The sequence below is a fragment of the Pongo abelii genome, chromosome 21 (assembly GCF_028885655.2).
Source record: "Pongo abelii isolate AG06213 chromosome 21, NHGRI_mPonAbe1-v2.0_pri, whole genome shotgun sequence".
Taxonomy (NCBI): domain Eukaryota; kingdom Metazoa; phylum Chordata; class Mammalia; order Primates; family Hominidae; genus Pongo; species Pongo abelii.
In genome coordinates this window covers 14732378-14750705 of record NC_072006.2, presented here as the reverse complement: position 1 = coordinate 14750705, position 18328 = coordinate 14732378, and the positions used below count along the sequence as shown (strand labels likewise).

Genomic DNA, 18328 nt, shown 5'->3' with positions numbered 1-18328 from the left:
CTTTGGCTCACCCAGAGTCAGGGAGAGATGAGATGAAAACAGGTCAGAATGCAAGTGACTTAATCACAGTCTTCCTAGAATACCTGTTTATGTTGCATGAATGCATAAGAAAAAAATTCTGTCATGTTCCCAAGGTAGAATTGTAATAAGCATGTGCCAGTGTGAAAGCTGGAAGGGAAAAAGCTATTCTCTAACAGGAGAACATAAACATTCATTTCTCTCCCACCCTCAACTCCACCAAAATAAATCCTTTCAATAGTAAAAGAAGTTTAATAATTTCTTGCGGGTTTTTCTTTAGTTAAGTCTTTCACTAACCGGATATTTTCACATATTACAGAGGATGACACTACACATAAAATACATGGTTGACCTATGATATAGTTATATGGCCTTTCTTTAGGAATTATGTTCTTTCTCCTCTCTAAAAAAAAATAAGCTCAAATTTTTTTTTTTTTTGGCTTTTTAGAAGGGCAGGATTTAAGCAAAGCATTGTGAAGAGGAGAAAAGATCTAGGACTAGCAGTATAATGGTATGAACGCAGGTGACTGGGAAGAATTTACTACACGATAAGAAGGGAGCTTCTTAAGTATGCTGGGCGGTGATTGCTTCAAGTGTGCATTTTTAAAATACTACGTATGGAAGTCACAATTTAATTGAACGTATCTTAAATGATGACCTTTCACAATCCTGATTTTTTTTTTTTTTTTTTTTTGAGGCAGGGTCTTACCCTGTTGCCTGGGCTAGAGTGCAGTGGGACGATCTCAGCTCACTGCAACCTCCACCTCCAGGGTTCAAGCAATTCTTGTGCTTCAGCTTCTGCATAGCTGGGATGCCCAGCTAATTTTTGTATTTTTTTAGTATAGATTTTGGCCAGGCTGGTCTCAAACTCCTGACCTCAAGCAATCAGCCTGCCTTGGCCTCCCAAAGTACAGGGATTACAATCTGATTTAGTTTTACAAATGACTAACAAACTTCAGAAAACATTCATAGAGTCAACAATGTATTATACATCTTAGATTTATATATTTCATATATGCTTTTAAAGCTTCAATTAACAGTTCAATACAAAATTTAAAAACAAATATACACAGCAGTGGTTCTCAGGCACAGAACTGAGGAGGACACTGGAGCAAGTCTTTTCCCTAGCATACATACAGTGAATACTAGGAACCACGAGAGTGGCATGTTTCCTTTTGACCTAGCTGCCTTTTTGACTGAATTTTGTTAACAATGAACAGCTTTAACAGGTATGATATTGCTAACTGGAAACAATGAGATTTAAAATAAATTGATAACCTGTATTTTCTTGAAGTCTTTAAGATCTAAAATGATTACTTTTCTCCTAATAGAGCTCCAGAATCATCCAATGAAAATAATATTGTCCATAAAGCATCTAGAGTATCTGCCTAAGAACCACCGCCCAGGGTTATTCAATGTCTTCAGGCCTCACAGGATGAGGTAATGGTATGATGGATTTCTTCTCAGTATCCCTGGAAAGTGCTTTCCTCATATCTGTAAAGAAGCAAAGTTTAATATAAACACCCAAAAAACGTATTATATCAAATGTAAAGTGTATAGGTAAAGTTCCCATAAGAGGTTTTATCCCCTACCCCCACTTCCACCATATTCTAAGCAAAATGTATTTATAAATGTCTCCCAATTGCCAAGTGTACCAGATGCTAACCAAACCTCACCCATGATTCAGCTCACAATACACGTTTTCTTGTTAGCAAAATAATATGTATGTAACACAGTAAAACAGTAATGTACAGAAATTAACCATTGGTTAGTTAATAGGTAAGTTACTTACTACTACTAATAGGTTCATAAAGGTAGGTTGAGGGAGATTTTAAAGTCAAATATGATTCTTCTACATTTATTAAAATAATCAAATACTACAATCTGTAGAAAGAATGTAACTGTTTCGACTTCTTGGGGATACTGCCATGGAAGGGAGCTTACCATAAGCGTCCTCATCAGGCTCCCCGTTGCTGGCCGAATAGTACTCTATGACCGTCCTATATACACTGTAGCCCAACTGCTTGTACATGTTAACTGCAACTTGGTTAGATACTCTTACAAAGAGATCGACAAAAAATCCACCCTTTCTTTAAAAAAAAGAAAACAAAAAAGGAAAATGTTAGAATGTGAGAAACCCTAGAAAGTAATAGATACATATTTTTTTTAAAACGTGTTTTTACCTTGCTTTGACTACTACTCAGAATGGTAGTAATAGGACCTTGTAGCTGATTACATGGTAATAGAAATTGGTATTACTTAGGATTTATGACAACTACTTTGCAGTGTAAGACGATGACTTTATGTTTGCATGCTAGTATTTCAAAAGCTACAGCACATTTTCTTAAAAGATAAACTCAAGGCATTTGTTCTACAAATTCACCACCTATTACAGTTTCTCTTGTTTATGAAGTTTATATACATGGAATCATATATTCTTTTGTCTTTTGCTTCTCTCAGTCAACTAACATTGTAAAAGTCGGCTTCAAGAGTGGCTGGGCTTGTGCACCGCAAGTCATTCACGGTCCTGTTGATACGTTTCTGGCTTTTACTATTATAAACAGTGCTCCTGTGAATACTTTTGTTGAGTGTCTCACGTAAGGTCTATAGCTAGGAGTCTCACTGTTGTGTCACAGGGCACATCTTCATTAGTTAATGCCAAACTGTTTTTCCAACTGGCTTGTACCAACTTACTCTTGCACAGAAGTGAGTAAGCCTCCATTCCACAGCAGCAAGGCTTGGTGCATCACATGTTTTTATTTTTGCCAATCTTACACTGTAACTATATCTCAGATTTTAATTTGTACTTCTAATTACCAACGATGCTGAATATATTTCTGTTGGTTGGCCATTTAGATTTCTCCTTCTGTATAGTACTTAAATCTTTCACACAATTTTTCCCCCGCTACAGTTCTCTATGTATTGTGAATATTCAATACTGTGTAATGTCTGCAAGTATCTTTTTCCAATTTGTGGTTTGTCTTGTCATTATCCTTATGTTATCTTTTGATAAAAAGTTACTTCACTTCAGTGAAGCTGAATATATGAATCCTTCCCTTAGCCTTTTTATGGCCTTTTTAAAAAGTTCTACACTGAGGCCACAGACACACTCTGCCATATTATATTCAAAAGACTTCTTAGTTTTGCTTTCACATCTAGGTTTTTAATAAATCTGGAGTTGATTTGTGTATGGAATAGTGGTAATCTGGGAAATTTTTTTTTCCCATAGGGACATCCAGTTGTCCAACCACCTTTACTGAAAAGCCTATCTTCATACTATTGATGTGCAATGCCTCCTCTGTGGTATGTTAAAGTCCGTATATTCTTGGGTCTGTTTCTCAAATTCTGTAACACTGGTCTAGATAACTACAGCACTAAGATACAGTCTCACTCTTTACAGTCTGATACCTGGAGGGGCACATCACCCATTTTTGTTGTTGAAGAATATCTTGTCTTTTTTGCTCTTTCTGTTCCTCTGTATGTTTCAGAGTCAGCTTAACAAGTACTATAAAAAATGCTTGGGATTTTGACTGCAGTTACATTGGAACTGTGGTCAATTACCTGTTTTACTGTATCCTCTAATCCAGTGATAGTCTGTCACTCCACTTATCAGGGCTACTTTAATATCTCTCAAAGTTTTCAAAATGTCAGAGAGGTCTCGCATAGCACTTGCTAGATTCTTAAGTACTTAATGTTTTTTCATGCTATGGCATCTTTTTCTAAATTTTACTGTTCATATATATATAAATACAATTGATTTTTATACTGACTTTATATCCAACAACCTTGCCTACCTTTTATTAATTCTAAACATTTATTTCTAGATTCTTGTGGATTTTATATTTGTATAATCATATCTGTGCAAAATAAGTTTTGTTTCCTCTCATATGTAAATACAATTGATTTTTATACTGACTTTATATCCAACAACTTTGCCTTTTATTAATTCTAAATATTTATAGATTTTATGGATTTTATATTTGTATAATCATATCTGTGCAAAATAAGTTTTGTTTCCTCTCAATCCTCCTATCGTTTATTTTTTCCTGCTTTCTTGTGCTGTCTATAATTTCTAGTAAATTACTGAAGCAGGACTAACTTGTCCCTAATTTCAAAAGGAAAGCATTCAATGTATCACTACTAAATATATTTACTACGAATTTCTTGTAGATATTTTTCAGGTTAAGGAAGTTCCCCCTTTATATTTCCTAGTTTGCTAACAGTTTTTATCAGGAAGGAATATTGGATTTTATCAAGTTTGCTGCACTTTCTAAAATAACCAGTGTTCTCCTTTAGTGTAAAGTTGAAACCACCTTGTTCCTGATGTGTCATCCTATTTATGTAGTGCCAAATCCACTTTGCTAATTATTTTTCCGAGATTTTGCATCTGAGTGAGATCTTCCTCGAATTTTCCTTTCCCATATTTTGTCAAGTATTGTTAACAGGGTTATCCTGGCCTTAAAAAATAAGTTGAGGAATGTTCCCTTTTTTGGCTTGTGCAAAATAGTTTGTGTAAAAGTGACCTTTCAGTCATTATTTCTTAAATGTTTGGTAAAACTGGCCAGAGAAGCCACAGCTTTCTTTGTGAAAAGATTTTGGACTACTGATTGAAATTCTTTAGGACAGGGGTTGGCTTATAACCTATTTTGCTACTGCCTTCAAGCTAAGAATGGTTTTTGGAATGGCTGTTAAAAACAGAAGACGACAAAACAAAAAACTATGTAACCAAGACTTTAGGTGGCCTGTAACGCCTGAATATTTACTATCTGACCCAGAAGAAAATTGCTGATTCTTGTTGTATAGGCTTGACAAATTTGTATCTCATTGTTCTATCAATTAGAAAAAAGCATGTCTGAATCTCCCATTATAATAATTATTTGTCTATTTCTCCTTGTAGTTTTGTCAATTTGTGCATTTTTACTTTGAAATGATGTCACTTGGTATATACCATTTTAAATCGCTACTTTTTTTTTTGAGATAGAGTCTCGCTCTGTTGCACAGGCTGGACTGCAATGGCGTGATCTTGGCTCACTGTAATCTTCGCCTCCCAGGTTCAAGCAATTCTCCTGCCTCAGCCTCCCGAGTAGCTGGGATTACAGTCACGTGCTACCACGCCCAGCTAATTTTTGTATTTTTAGTCGAGACGGGATTTCACCATGTTGGCCAGACTGGTCTGGAACTCCTGACCTCAAGTGATCCACCTGTCTCGGCCTCCCAAAGTGCTGGGATTACAGTCATGAGCCACCACTCCCAGACTTGTTACTTCCTTGATTAAATATTTTATCAACATGCAGTGACCCTTTTTTATGCTGGTAATAATTATTCAACTATAATTTAACTATTATTAATAAGTATTCTAACTTTCTTTTGGTTAGAATGTGCAAGGTAATTTAAAAATTGACTTTCAATCTTTCTGTATTAAAAATATTTTAATATATTTTACACATATTTCCTGTAAACAATACAGACAGCCTTTGTCTTTTAAATAGAGTCATCATAGCCGGCCAGGCATGGTGGTGGGCGCCTGTAATCCCAGCTACTCAGAGGCTGAGGCAGGAAAATCATTTGAGCCTGGGAGGCAGACATTGCAGTGAGCCGAGATCACGCCACTGCACTCCAGCCTGAGCAACAGAGTAAGACCCCGTCTCAAAAACTAATAATAAATAAAGTCCTAAGTCCATTAACGTTTACTGTTGTAATTACTGACAATATTTGGATTCTGGGCTACCATTTTATTTCATGCATTTTGTTTTGCTGGTTTAGTTTCCTTTTTCTCTTCTTTGGAGTTGATTTCTATCATTCGATTTTCCTTCTCCTCTAGTTGTTTGGTTTCTATTTTTAATGTATACATTGTATGCACTATCTATACATGTATATAGTGTATATAAGCATGTGTATATGTATCATGTATGTATATATGTATATATACCCCTACAAATAAAGATTACTTAAATCTTAGCAACTAGTCTAAAATAATGAAGGCTTAGAAACTGGAAGGGAAGAGAGCTTAGTGGTTTTCTACTCAGAGGGAGAATCTATCATAAGAATACCTTAAATTATATGTGCAAAGTCATAGCTAGTTACGACCTACTTTTTTTTTTTTACTATTATTAAAGTTCTGGGATACATGTGCAGAACATGCAGGGTTTGTTACATAGGTATACGTGTGCCATGATGGTTTGCTGCACCCATCAACTCGTCATCTACATTAGGTATTTATCCTAATTCTATCCCTCCCTTAAACCCCCACCCCCGACAGGCCCTGGTGTGTGATGTTCCCCTCCCTGTGTCCATGTGTTCTCATTGAACAACCCACTTTCTAACTCCCTGTTCACTATACAATAATGCCAAATACTTTTCTTTCAACATAATGCCATTAATAAATGTGTGTAAACTATAATCATGCTAAAAATCTTCTTCCCTTCTTTGGTCTAGAGGGAACTTCAAAAAATCTTAAAGATTAGCACCGACTTCTTTTTCAGCTAACACAATTTCTTCTCTGAATAAGTTTGAGCTCCTTTGCCTCTAATTTGGCTTGAAGCCTTTGTCAGCCACAGTTACTTCTTTAAAACTTGCCTTTATTAAATCTAATAATTAAGTAGAAATTAAGCTCAAGAACCCTTCTCAGCAACTATTCTCTTTCCTACCACACTTTTAGGAAATTACAGTGGAGAAAGAAATGGCAGCTTGACAACAGGTCAAGCTTCTACAAACATCTCTCTTCTAGAATGAAGATACGAGGAGGGGCCTTCTATTTATTGTATTATTTTTATCTCCGGTAATGAAGAGGTTTGATATATACAACACGTCTCTTAAAAAAAAAAAAAAGATGCCATGCTGGCAGTTTGCAAACTGTGCACTCAGATGCCCTGAAGTGTCCCAAACTCATACAGCCACCAAAGGATATTTCGAATGTTCAGGGAAAACAGCAAAACCTTACATGTCAGATATTGGCAAACTAGTTTGAAGTAGTTCACAAATTCAACATAAGATCATGCTACATTCCTCTTAATGACATAATATTTCTATGAAGCTGAGTTTCTGGCAGTTGCTGTGATTAAAAAAAAATACTAGATGAAAATCAATATGAAACAGGAATGCAGGTGGTTGTGCCAAGTCATTTAATGTCCAACAGGTGCACACATCTCATTAGTAGCTAGCCACAGTTATTTAAGAATGAAATAAAAATATTTCTTCTTTCAATTTATTTTTTTTCTAAATGGCTATTAGCTGTTAGGCTATAAATACTTATTAAACAGCTAGAATATAACTGCTTAAGACTGAACTATTTTCTTTTGGCCGAGGAGCACTGTTAAAAATTTATTTAGATGCCAAGGAATGGTAACATATTTTAGGAATGTGTGCCACCGTGGCAGGAACACTAAGAGAAACCTCGAGAGCTAGCCTTTGGAACTGATTCCACCAATTCCTCGGCTTATAGGCCTACAGCGGGTCACTACAACACTTTGCCTTAATTTCCTCAATGGCAAAATAGAAACAATATCACTTTGACTATGTGACAGAATTGTTCTAAGGACTACTGGAGATGGAAGATGAAATTCCTGTGAACTGTAAAGCATGACAGTTATTCAGCCTGAAGGGGAAAAAAATGGTTAGAGGTCCACAAATCACTAAGTGTATTTGAAAAACCGAATCTCACCTTTCTGAAATCTCCTCTAGTAACTCCATAAGTTTAGCAGCCAAACCAAGGCGTCGAAATTCTGGGGCAACAGACAGAGCTGTGACGTGCCCGTGCCATTCTTCCCTAGCTACTGAGCCTTCTGCTTTACCCATAACTGCCAACAACAACAAAAATCACATTAACTAGACATTGATTTACACATAAATATAGAATTACTGTTCAGTACATTTTTATTACAAAGGAAACTAATAACAAAGTTTTTAAGTACCACCTGAGGTCATCCAGCTAACAGTGCTTTTATTTGAAATTCACTTGTAAATGTAACACTATATGTTACATTTAGAATAGTTCTAAAATCATAATTAGAACAAAAAAGAATGATATACTTAAAACACAACTAATTTTGAAAAAAAAAAAACCAGAGTATGTATTTTTTCAAATATCTGCATTTCATATGGGTATGGGTATATGTGGGTACATGTGGATGTACATATATAGTTCAGAGCTAAAGGTTCTGGTAGTAATGCTAATTCAATGAGGATGCCATGATACCTGCATTATGTACTAAATAAACCATGTAGAAATTTAACAAAAGTATAAAATGAAAGATTTTTCTTTTCTTTTGAGACGGAGTCTCGCTGTGTCACCCAGGTTGGAGTGTAGTGGCATGATCTCAGCCCACTGCAAGTTCTGCCTCGGGTTCAAGTGATTCTCCCGCCTCAGCCTCCTGAGTAGCTGGGATTACAGGCACGCGATACCACGCCCAGCTAATTTTTTGTATTTTTAGTAGAGGCGGGCTTTCACCATTTGGCCAGGCCGATCTTGAACTCCTGACCTCAAAGGATCCGCCTGCCTTGGCCTTCCAAAGTGTTGGGATTACAGGCGTGAGCCACTGTACCCGGCCTTAGAATGAAAGATTTTTTTTTTTTTTTAGAATGAAAGATTTAAGACTAAGACCATGTCTGTCTGGTTCACTGCTGTTATCGCCTGGGCCTAGCACAATGCCCAAAACAAAGAGATCAGTAAGTTCTTGAATTGTTGAAGAGGAAATAAAATTACAAGCATCATGATTATATTCCAATTCTGCAGTCTAAAGCAATCAGTTGAAATCTATATTAAAATCTTTACCTACTCCACAAAATACTAGTGGTATTATACTTACTATAACCCATTAATTCTCCACCAGGTGCCTCTGCAACAATGAAATACTCTGGCCAGTGGGCAAGGTACTGTAGGTAGAAAGGAATCCCATACTAGAATCCTGTTAAGGAGTGTGAAAAGTAATGACAGTAAAAAGTTCTTCATTAAAGGATATTGTAAAAAAAGTTTCCTTTAAAAAGTATACTGTTACTTTATCCCCAGCTCTGCATGAGTCCTATAATCATACATACCATTACATGAAATATTTAGGTTATCATTGATTTTTAACAAAATTGCTTGGACATATAGCCTCAAGTGTGGAATGGTGATAGCGCTGTCTAATAGAAAGCAGAGAATCAGGACCCGAAAGTTCTACAGTCTACTTCCCTACTGACCATACCATATCTAAGTCTCTCCATTTATCACCTGATATTGTTTGTTTGCAGTCTGCCTCCTCTTAGTCTATGAATATCATGTTCCCTCTATCCCTGGTGCCTGGTACACAGTAGATGCTCAATACACTGATGCTTACATAATTGCACAGAAAAATTAATGGCTAGTTCCTACTTTGACTTCAGCTATGAGACTGTGAAAATAACTTTACAACCTAAGTCCTTCCAGAGCCAACTTAATTACCCAGTTTTTCCTCTCCACTGATTCAAATCCTGCATTTCTAGTAATGCAGATAAAAGCTGACTTAAGTAATCAACTGTGTTAACAGTAAATGCCTGAATAATTTGCTCATGACTTCACTCTTCAACCTTGGGATATCCTTACTGACATGTAATCATTCCTACATTTCTCCTCTTTTTACTCTGTACTTTAATGGATGAAAACATATTTCTTGTTAGCATAAACTTTCTGATGCAGTTTATCAGAGGACACCATCAATCATACATAAACATATTTTTTAAGTTCCTGGAAAACCTGTTCGGTGTGAAATTCTTCAAAATCTCCTCTGAAGGACCATCATTATTTTGAATACCCCTCAAATACAACCCTTAACATGGCAGGACAGCCAGTCTTCCTGCCAGCCAGCCACTGACATACAACACAGCCATCTCTCCTGTGGCTAACAGAGGAGTCCCAGACACCCCTCCCTCCCATCGACCTCTAGGACCTAACAGGTTACTTTCAAATATAGGCTCACCTGGATTATGGGACTTTCACTGCAAATTTTAAATGTCACTGGAAGCACACCATATAAACAGATTTGCATCCTAAAATCCTTCCTTCCTATATAGTGAAATTTTTGTCATTCAAAATTCTTCAAAAATCTTAAAAGTGGTGATATCATTAGTCATAATTTAAAAAATCCAGATGAACACTGCAGAGATTTTTTGCTTTTCCCATTCAGTTTTGTTTCTGATATGTAGTCCTGTTGCTGCCTGTACCTGTAAGTTAATTTTTACTGCTGTATAGTATTTCTTTATGTGAAAAGACACCTTAAATAGCCTGTATCCTGACAATGGACACCTGGGTCATTTCCAGTTTCTCAAAAAAATGTTTGAAATCCTTCTTCAGTACAGCTTAATTTACTTAACCATCTCCTGATTGTTGTGTGTGAATCTTATTCCAAATGTTTAGTAACTCTCCTGCAATAAATAATTTTTGTAATGGTATAACTCGGGTTAGCAAACTTTTTCTGTAAAAGGCCAAATAGTAAACATCCTAGGCTTTGTGGGCCATACAATCCCTGCTGGAACTACTCAAACTGCAAAAGCCACAGAAAAAAATACAAATTAATCAGCATGGTGTCCCAATAACATTTTATTTACAAAAACAGGCAGTGGGCCAGATTTGGCCTATGGGCCTTCTTTTGTCAACCACTGACAAACTGCCTCTATTTCTTCTTATTTTCAGCTTTCAGGAAATGCAATTACTATTTCCAAAGTGCCTTCTGGAAAGATAATAGCAATTTATATTGTCACTAGCAATTTATGAGAATGTTCCTCTCACCTCACCATCATCAGCACTGAGGTTTATCATTTTTTAAAATCTTGGCTGATATATAAAATACGGCATCTCATTTTGGTTTTAGTTTACATGTCTTTTGACTGATGAGACTGAACTCTTAACACGTTCATTAAGCTCCTATATGCCCTCTTTTGATAAATTACCGGTTAGCAGAACCCTCCTACCCACCTACAGTAGACACAGAGCATAACCCAGAATCCGAACTTTGTGTTGTAAGCCACTAGAGATGTGGGGTTATCTGTTACAACAGCATAACCAGAGTATCCTATCTTCACCTCTTTGCCCCATTTTTCCATTAGGACAATAATAGACACTGCTCATTGTTACCTCAAATCCTTTATTCACTTTAGTAACAAGTCCCAATTTATAAAGCAGGGCACATTTCTGGACTCTGGATAGGATTCGGTAGACAGGTGGAGCATGAAACAGGTGCTGGTCAATGAGACAGAGCGGGCCTGTGAGGCATTTCCCAAAGGTACTCTCCCTTTTTTTTTTTTTTTGAGACGGAGTCTCGCTCTACATGTAGCCCAGGCTGGAGTGCAGTGGCACGATCTCGGCTCACCGCAACCTCTGCCTCCCAGGTCCTGGTTCAAGCGATTCTCCTGCCTCAGCCTCTTGAGTAGTTGGGATTACGGAGTGAGCCACCATGGCCGGCTAATTCTTGTATTTTTTACTAGACACGGACGGGGTTTCACCATGTTGGCCAGGCTGGTCTTCAACGCCTGACCTCGTGATCTGCCTTGGCCTCCCAAAGTGCTGGGAGTACAGGCCCAAAGGTACTCTTAAAAGGGAAGAACACCCTCACCTCCCCCTCTGCTGATTCTGCTGCCGGAAACACGGCTGTGATGCTGTTTGCTCTGGCAGCGCCTGGAACAAGGTTACGGCCACCCTGGCAGTGGTAGAGTGCTTAAACTGCAAAGAGCCTGGCTGTTGGTGCCTTCATGGAAGCATTACCTGCCTGGGACTGCTTATCTCCAGACTTTGTTCACACTAGAGACATGAAGCCACCTTGCTGAAGTCACTGTGCTTTCTGGTGAATACAGCCATGCTGACTCCTGAGGGGCAAGGTTGGCAGGGGAGCTATGATGTTACAGATTTCTACCAAGTCATGATATTAACAGTTTGTCAGCAGATCTAAGACAACTCTTGTTCTCAGTTTCACTTTTTAAAATTGCTTTCAGTGTTGCTTATGATGTTTCCTGACCTACAAGTTTTTAAACTTTTCAGTACTCCTCTGTGTTTTACTTTCATTTCTCTATTTTCTTTATTCTCAGTAAATCTTCATTAAACATTTTTTTTTTGTAAAAAAGGATACAGTTTCTGTAAGCGGATCCAAGTTACTGAAAGAAACAAGAGAAATGTCTCTAGTAAGCAGCGTTTACAATAACCAGTTGAAATAAGCCTGCTAAAGCTAACAATAATATGCCACAAGGAAAACAAAACATGTTTCATCAACAACTTTAAGGCCAACTTTAGGGCTGAGGAAGATGATTTAATCTACCTAATAGCCATAATAAGCTGTCACAGCAACTATTAAGGTGTTTACATATTTTTTCACTTAACTGCTGCTTGCTTCTTTAAAATTCAAGTTAATAAATCTACATCTCGTGTTTTCTAAGTGGCAATAAATTGCTAATGGAACTGGAGACCAACTAGGGATGTATCACGCAGAGACAGAAGGTCAAACTTGCCCGCTGCAGCATCCAACCCCATGGATCCTCCCTGCCTGTGTCTGGGTCTTCCCTGACAATTGCTCCTTTATTCCACCCTGTAAGTGTGGTCACTCCCACCACTCGATTTTTGCTCCCCACTCCTATTCTACGCTCCCACCTCCCTGTCCCCACCATCCCCATTCCTATGCATTCAGTCACGTGTTCTTAGTGGATGCCTCCCAACCTGGCTCTGATGCTGTGGGCAGCTCACCAGCACATCCCGGCACACCATTCCCAAATCTGCATTCTGAAAACCCATCTCCATCCCCTCACTTCCCTAGTCAATTAAGGGAGCCACTATTTTGTCAGGTTCAAAACCAGCTACTTTTCAACTGTTCTCTTCCGATTTCTAGTCAAATTCTCCTTTGAGACCCATAACGATGCTAGTCATATCATATTTCTGTAGTCCAGCAGTTCTTAAACTTTTTGGTTTCAGAACTCCTTTACACTAAAAAGTTACTGAAGGCTCCAAAGAACTTTTGTTTATACGGGTAATATCTACTGATATTTAAAAATTTTAAATATTCACTCAAAAATAATAAATCAATTACACGTTAACACATATACCTTTACCAAAAAAATCACTATACTTCCGAAAACAAAACAAAACAAAATCCAGTGACAACAATGGCATTGTTTTAACAATTCTGCAACGTCTTGCTTAAAAGACAACCGGATTCTCAGGCATTTGTTAGGCTTGCTGCTGAAAGATCACACCTTGGGAAGCTCCACCGTGTACTTATGAGGGAATGACAGTGGAAAAGGCGAAAAAGCTTCTTAATACATCATGAAGATAGCTCTAACCTCACACAACACCTGAAACAATCTTGGGGACCCCAAACCCTGGCCCACTCCTTGAGAATCACTGCTCTAATACAGTGCAGGGAGTCACTCCACCACACCTTTCAACAACTGCTTCATCTCCTCTTGTCTGCCCACCCGCACCCTCACCTCCAGCCCCACCATCTCAGGGGCTTCCTATTTCATCACAAGGAACAGAAAACAGGAAGAAGGAGGCTTCGCCAAAGTCCCCCCACCAAACCCACGCACACAGGCATCTGCACCCATATGCTACTTGCTCTCCTATCAATAGGCATGGAGTGTGGGCGAGAGACCCCCTCAGTACTCGGGACCCTCCTCCTGCAATTCTCTTTCCCTCCCGCATCTGCATCTACAATTTCTCTTTCCTGGAAGAAATGTACAAATATGATATGCACTGAGCCATCAGCTGCTCCTGAACAGCTTCCCACTCCTGGGACAGCCTGAAATGCTGTCTTCACTCAGCTTCTGAGACCATGGGGTTCTCCTCTCACCTCACTGAGCCACATGGTCTCCTTTACTTGAACACTTGATGCCCTAAGGTGCCATCTTACAGACTCTTAGCCTTTTTTTCTACACTTGTGTTGACCCTCAAATTCCCATCTTTAGCTCAGACCTAATCTTGAGACGCACATGCCCAGATGCCTTCCTGGCCCCTCCACCTGGGTTTCTTGGCGCACTTGGCAGAGAAGCTCAGGTCTTATGATGGCCTCTCCAGGCCCTGCCCTTCTAACTCTCTGCTGTTAGCCCCTTACCCTCCCATGCTCACTCTGTACCAGCCATGCGGCCCGCCTCCTATTTGAAACAGGGGTGTCTTCACTTACTGTTCCCTCTATCTGGAAGCTCCCCTGGCCCCCAGTGTTCATGTAACTCATTCCTAACTTCCCCAGATCTTTCTTCAAGGGCACTCTCCCTGAACGCCCAAACTAAAGCTGAATCCCCACTCACTTCCAGCTTTCCTTCCCTGCTTCTATTTTCCTTTGTAACTGAACACTAAGTTCCACATGACTCCCCGCACAGTGTTAGAGCAGTGATTCCCAAGCTGTGGGCCAGGATTTGAGGGGGTCCCCAAAATTGTTTCAGGTGTTCTATGAAGTCACAGCTACTTTATGATACATTAAGGTGTTTAGAGGGGAAAATCTACATTCTATAAAGACATCTTTTTGTTTATGTCTTGTTCACTGCTGTGTCTCTAGAACTGGCACACAGTAGGCACTCAAATATTTTTCCAAGAATAAAATATGTGTTAAATTAATTGCATCCATGCAATTAATCCATGTAATCCATGTAATCCATGGAAATACATCCATGGATTATTTCAATTCCAACTGCAACATCTAATCTGAGTCATTCTCAGAGTTTTCTACCAAAATGCCCTAATCAAAGAGGCAAGTAAATAGAAAAAAATGGGAATCAGGTGCGGTGGCTCACACTTGTAATTCCAGCACCTTGGAAGGATTAGGTGGTTGAATCACTTGAGCCTGGGAGTTCCAGACCAGCCTGGGCAACAAAACAAGATCTTGTCTCTACAAAAAAATTAAAAAATTAGTGGGGTGTGGCAGCACGTGCCTGTAGTCCCAGCTACTCGGGAGGCTGAGGCAGGAGGATTGCCTGGGCCTGGGAGCTTGAGACTAAAGCGACCTATGATTGTGCCACTGCACTCCCGTCTGGATGACAGAGCGAGACCCTGTCTCAAAAATAAAAGAAAATGGGGAATAAGTGGAGTTCCCCTACTGGCACATTCTGAAGAGGCCACATGATTCTCTGAAATCTAATATTTTCTTGCAAGTGTTCCTGTGTATTTTCCTTCTATTCATTTCCATGTAAAACTGTTGTCCTTTCCTAGATCTTCAGTTAAAACTGATTCTCCATGAGGCTCTGCCTTAACTTTTCTTGAAGCTTCAAGGCACCCTGTCACCTCCCATGCTGCACGTCCCAAACTGAAGCCTCTGTCAAGTCATCATCTCTGGGCCACTGCCAAGGCCTCCTGAATGGCTTACCTGCCCAGTTTACCTGCTGTCATCACATGACAGCCCACAGAACTCAGTGGTTAAAAATTTGAATCCATCACCTGGATTCTACAGTGAACATTTTGCTACACTGGCTTAATCATTTCTCTCTGCCCATCTATCAATCCTAGATCCACTTTTAAAAACAATAGGGCAGTATGTGAAAACGAAGAACCAAGTGGTTCCGATTCAAGTGTCAGGAGGATAGAAAGGACTATGGGATGAGACGGCTGGGAACACTTCAAAGAGGGGGTGAGCCTCTCCAGAGGCTCCAGGTGGGTTAAGACCCACTCCAGAGCAGTGGATCGCAAATGGAATGTGCGTTTCTAATATGGTCCCTGACCACAGGGACCAAGTCTTTCAGAACCACTGCTCCAGAGCCAATCTCCTTGGATGAAATTCCTTGCTTTACTCATTCTCACCTGGGCCAATTCACTTGTGCTTGCCATGCCTTGGTTTACTCATACACAAAATGGGGGTGACAGCACCTCAAACAATCGTGAGGATTAACTGGATTATTACGTGGGCACTCAAAACAATGCAGGGAACAGTGAGTTCAACACAAGTCACCGTAGCTACCAGACTGGCCCAACAGAAAATTCTTTCCACAGGATCAAGTCTAAACCCCTCCTGTTTCACCCATTTCTTCCTGACTGCTCAGTGACAGAAACCAGCCACTAGATTCGCACTGATCCCAGTTGTCTGACTGCACTTCAAGTTTCCCCACTTTCATGCCCCGCTCCTCCTCCGGAACTTCCTTCTTCCTCACTTACCAATGTGTTATCCATCTTCAAGGCTCACCCCCTCTTTGAAATGTTCCCAGCCATCTCATCCCATAGTTCTTTCTCTCTTCCTGACACTTGAATCAACGGAACCACTTGGTCCTTAGTTTTCACATACCGCCCTATTGTTTTTTAAAGTGGATCCAGGACTGATAGATGGGAAGGAAGGAGAGATACCAGTGTAGCAAAATGTTAACTGCAGAATCCAGGAAAAGTGTCTATAAAAGCACATGGTGAAATTCCTCCAACTTTTCTAAATGTGTGGGAATCTTCATAATAAAATGTTTTCTTAAAAAAAAATTGGTACCTGCAAATCAGAGGTCTGGCCTTAACTCGAATCCAAAGAAACTGCATCCAGGGCTCTGGGCACAGCGAGCCTCCCCTAAAATCTGCCGTGACTCCTCACAGAGGAAAGGTGTCTACACCGGGGTGCGCAGCTACAGTAACTAAACTTGCAAACACTAACCATGACTGAGACAGCATCCGCTTCAGGGGACACAGTGATCAGTGTCATTTCATTTGGATACAATTTAACCACGGCCACCAGGTGGGCTTCACGATGTACACATCCCAACAGCTGCTGAGCAGCTTCGGATCCTCGCAAGACCCCTCTGCGGCCGGGCCTTCGGCGGTGCCCACTGCCCAGAAGAGGCGCGGCCCGGCCACGAGCCAGCAAGCAGTCGGGCAGGGCGAGGAGCCCAGTCGTGGGCTCGAGGCCGCGTCCCCAGCTCTCCCCATCACCCCAGCGCCTCCAGACAGCGACCACGAGCGGAGGCCCGAGCGCTGCCCCAGAACCCGCGAGCTCGCAGGCTCCAGAGACAAAGTTTGAGCACCTCGGCCAAGGTCGCCAAGGCCGGCGTGCGTCGACTCCAGGCCCACCTGTTCCTGGACCCTGTGGCCCCAGGGAGGCACCCGCGTCCGCCGGCGGGGGTGGTTCTCGCGGGTCCCCGCCCGGGCTTGGGGTCCGGCCGGGAGGGCGCGGCTGGGGCCGGAGCTGGCGGGGCCGGGAAGCGGGGCCCGGCCAGGAGCGGCTGGCCCTAGGCGCGTGTCACTCACATGTTGTTGAAGCGGAACAGGTCGTCGCAGGTGAAGGCCCGTAGCGTGGTCATCGCGCCGCCGCCGCTTCCGAAGACCGTTCGCCAAGACCCCGCGCCCGCCCTGCCGGAAGTCTCCCGGAGCTTGGCCGCCGCGGAACCGAGAGGGACGGGGTACTGCTTCCGGGCTACGAGTTGCTCGGCAACGACAGCAGCAAAGCAGCTTCCTCTGGCGGCCGGCGGCGGGAATTGCCAGGTCGCTCCTGTAAGGCCTCCGGGGCTCTGGCTGCCCGGAACCTCGGAACCCGTCTCGGGCAGCGGCTGCAGAAAGCAGGCGGCGACACCTGGGAAGGAAAGAAGCTGCTGGTGACGTGGAAACCCAAGCAGAAGAGCGGAGTTCGCAGCCACCCGGTGCTGCAGAGTAAATGAGGAATGGGAGAATTCATGACCCAGAATCGCTTGTCCCAGTGATGCGAGTTGCGGATGTCATCTTAAAATGTCAATACGACGTTTAAAAACAAAAAGAAGGCCGGGCGCGGTGGCTTACGCCTGTAATCCCAACACTAGGAGGCCGAGGCGGGCAGATCACTTGAGTTCAGCAGTTCGAGACCAACCTGGCCAACATGGCGAAATCCCCTCTCTACTTAAAAAAAAAAAAAAAAAAAAAGGAAAGAAAGAAAAATTAGCTGGGAGTGGAGGCACGCGCCTCTAATCCCAGCTACTTGGAGGTTGAGGCAGAAGAATCGCTTGAACCCAGGAGGCGGAGGTTGCAGTGAGCCGAGATCTCGCCACTGCACTCCAGCCTGGGCGACAGAGCTAGACTTGGTCTCAAAAATAAATAATAAATAAATAAAAACAAAAAGAAATGTAAAATTGATTTTGATAGTACGCTTTATTTTACCCATTTATTTTTCCTATTTGGGAAAAATATTTTTCCCTGACCCCACTTTATTATACCCGAAATATCATTTCAACATGTAACCAATCAATACTCAACATGTAATCAATCAATAAAAAAAGTAATGTGATATGTTACATTCTTTTTTGCAAAGACTTTGAAATCCAGTGTGTATTTTACATTTGCGGTGCATTTCAACCTGAGAGAGCAGCTGTCATCGGAAATGCTTGTTCTCTATTTAGATTTCATCAATGTGTGGTTAAAAAGCAGATTCTCATATCCAAGCGGTTCCAAATA

General features: G+C 40.9%; 1 protein-coding gene across 1 annotated transcript; it reads right to left on the bottom strand.

Moving 5' to 3' along the window:
- Positions 1 to 987: 987 nt before the first annotated feature.
- Positions 988 to 18161, bottom strand: NAA20 (N-alpha-acetyltransferase 20, NatB catalytic subunit). The gene is made up of 6 exons (XM_002830004.6): positions 17156 to 18161; positions 12093 to 12117; positions 8823 to 8913; positions 7679 to 7814; positions 1963 to 2108; positions 988 to 1512 (listed from the first exon to the last, which is right to left on the bottom strand). The coding sequence occupies exons 1-6, from the start codon at positions 17206 to 17208 to the stop codon at positions 1427 to 1429; spliced, it is 537 nt and encodes a 178-aa protein (XP_002830050.1). The 5' UTR covers positions 17209 to 18161; the 3' UTR covers positions 988 to 1426.
- Between the last annotated feature and the right edge of the window lie 167 nt (positions 18162 to 18328).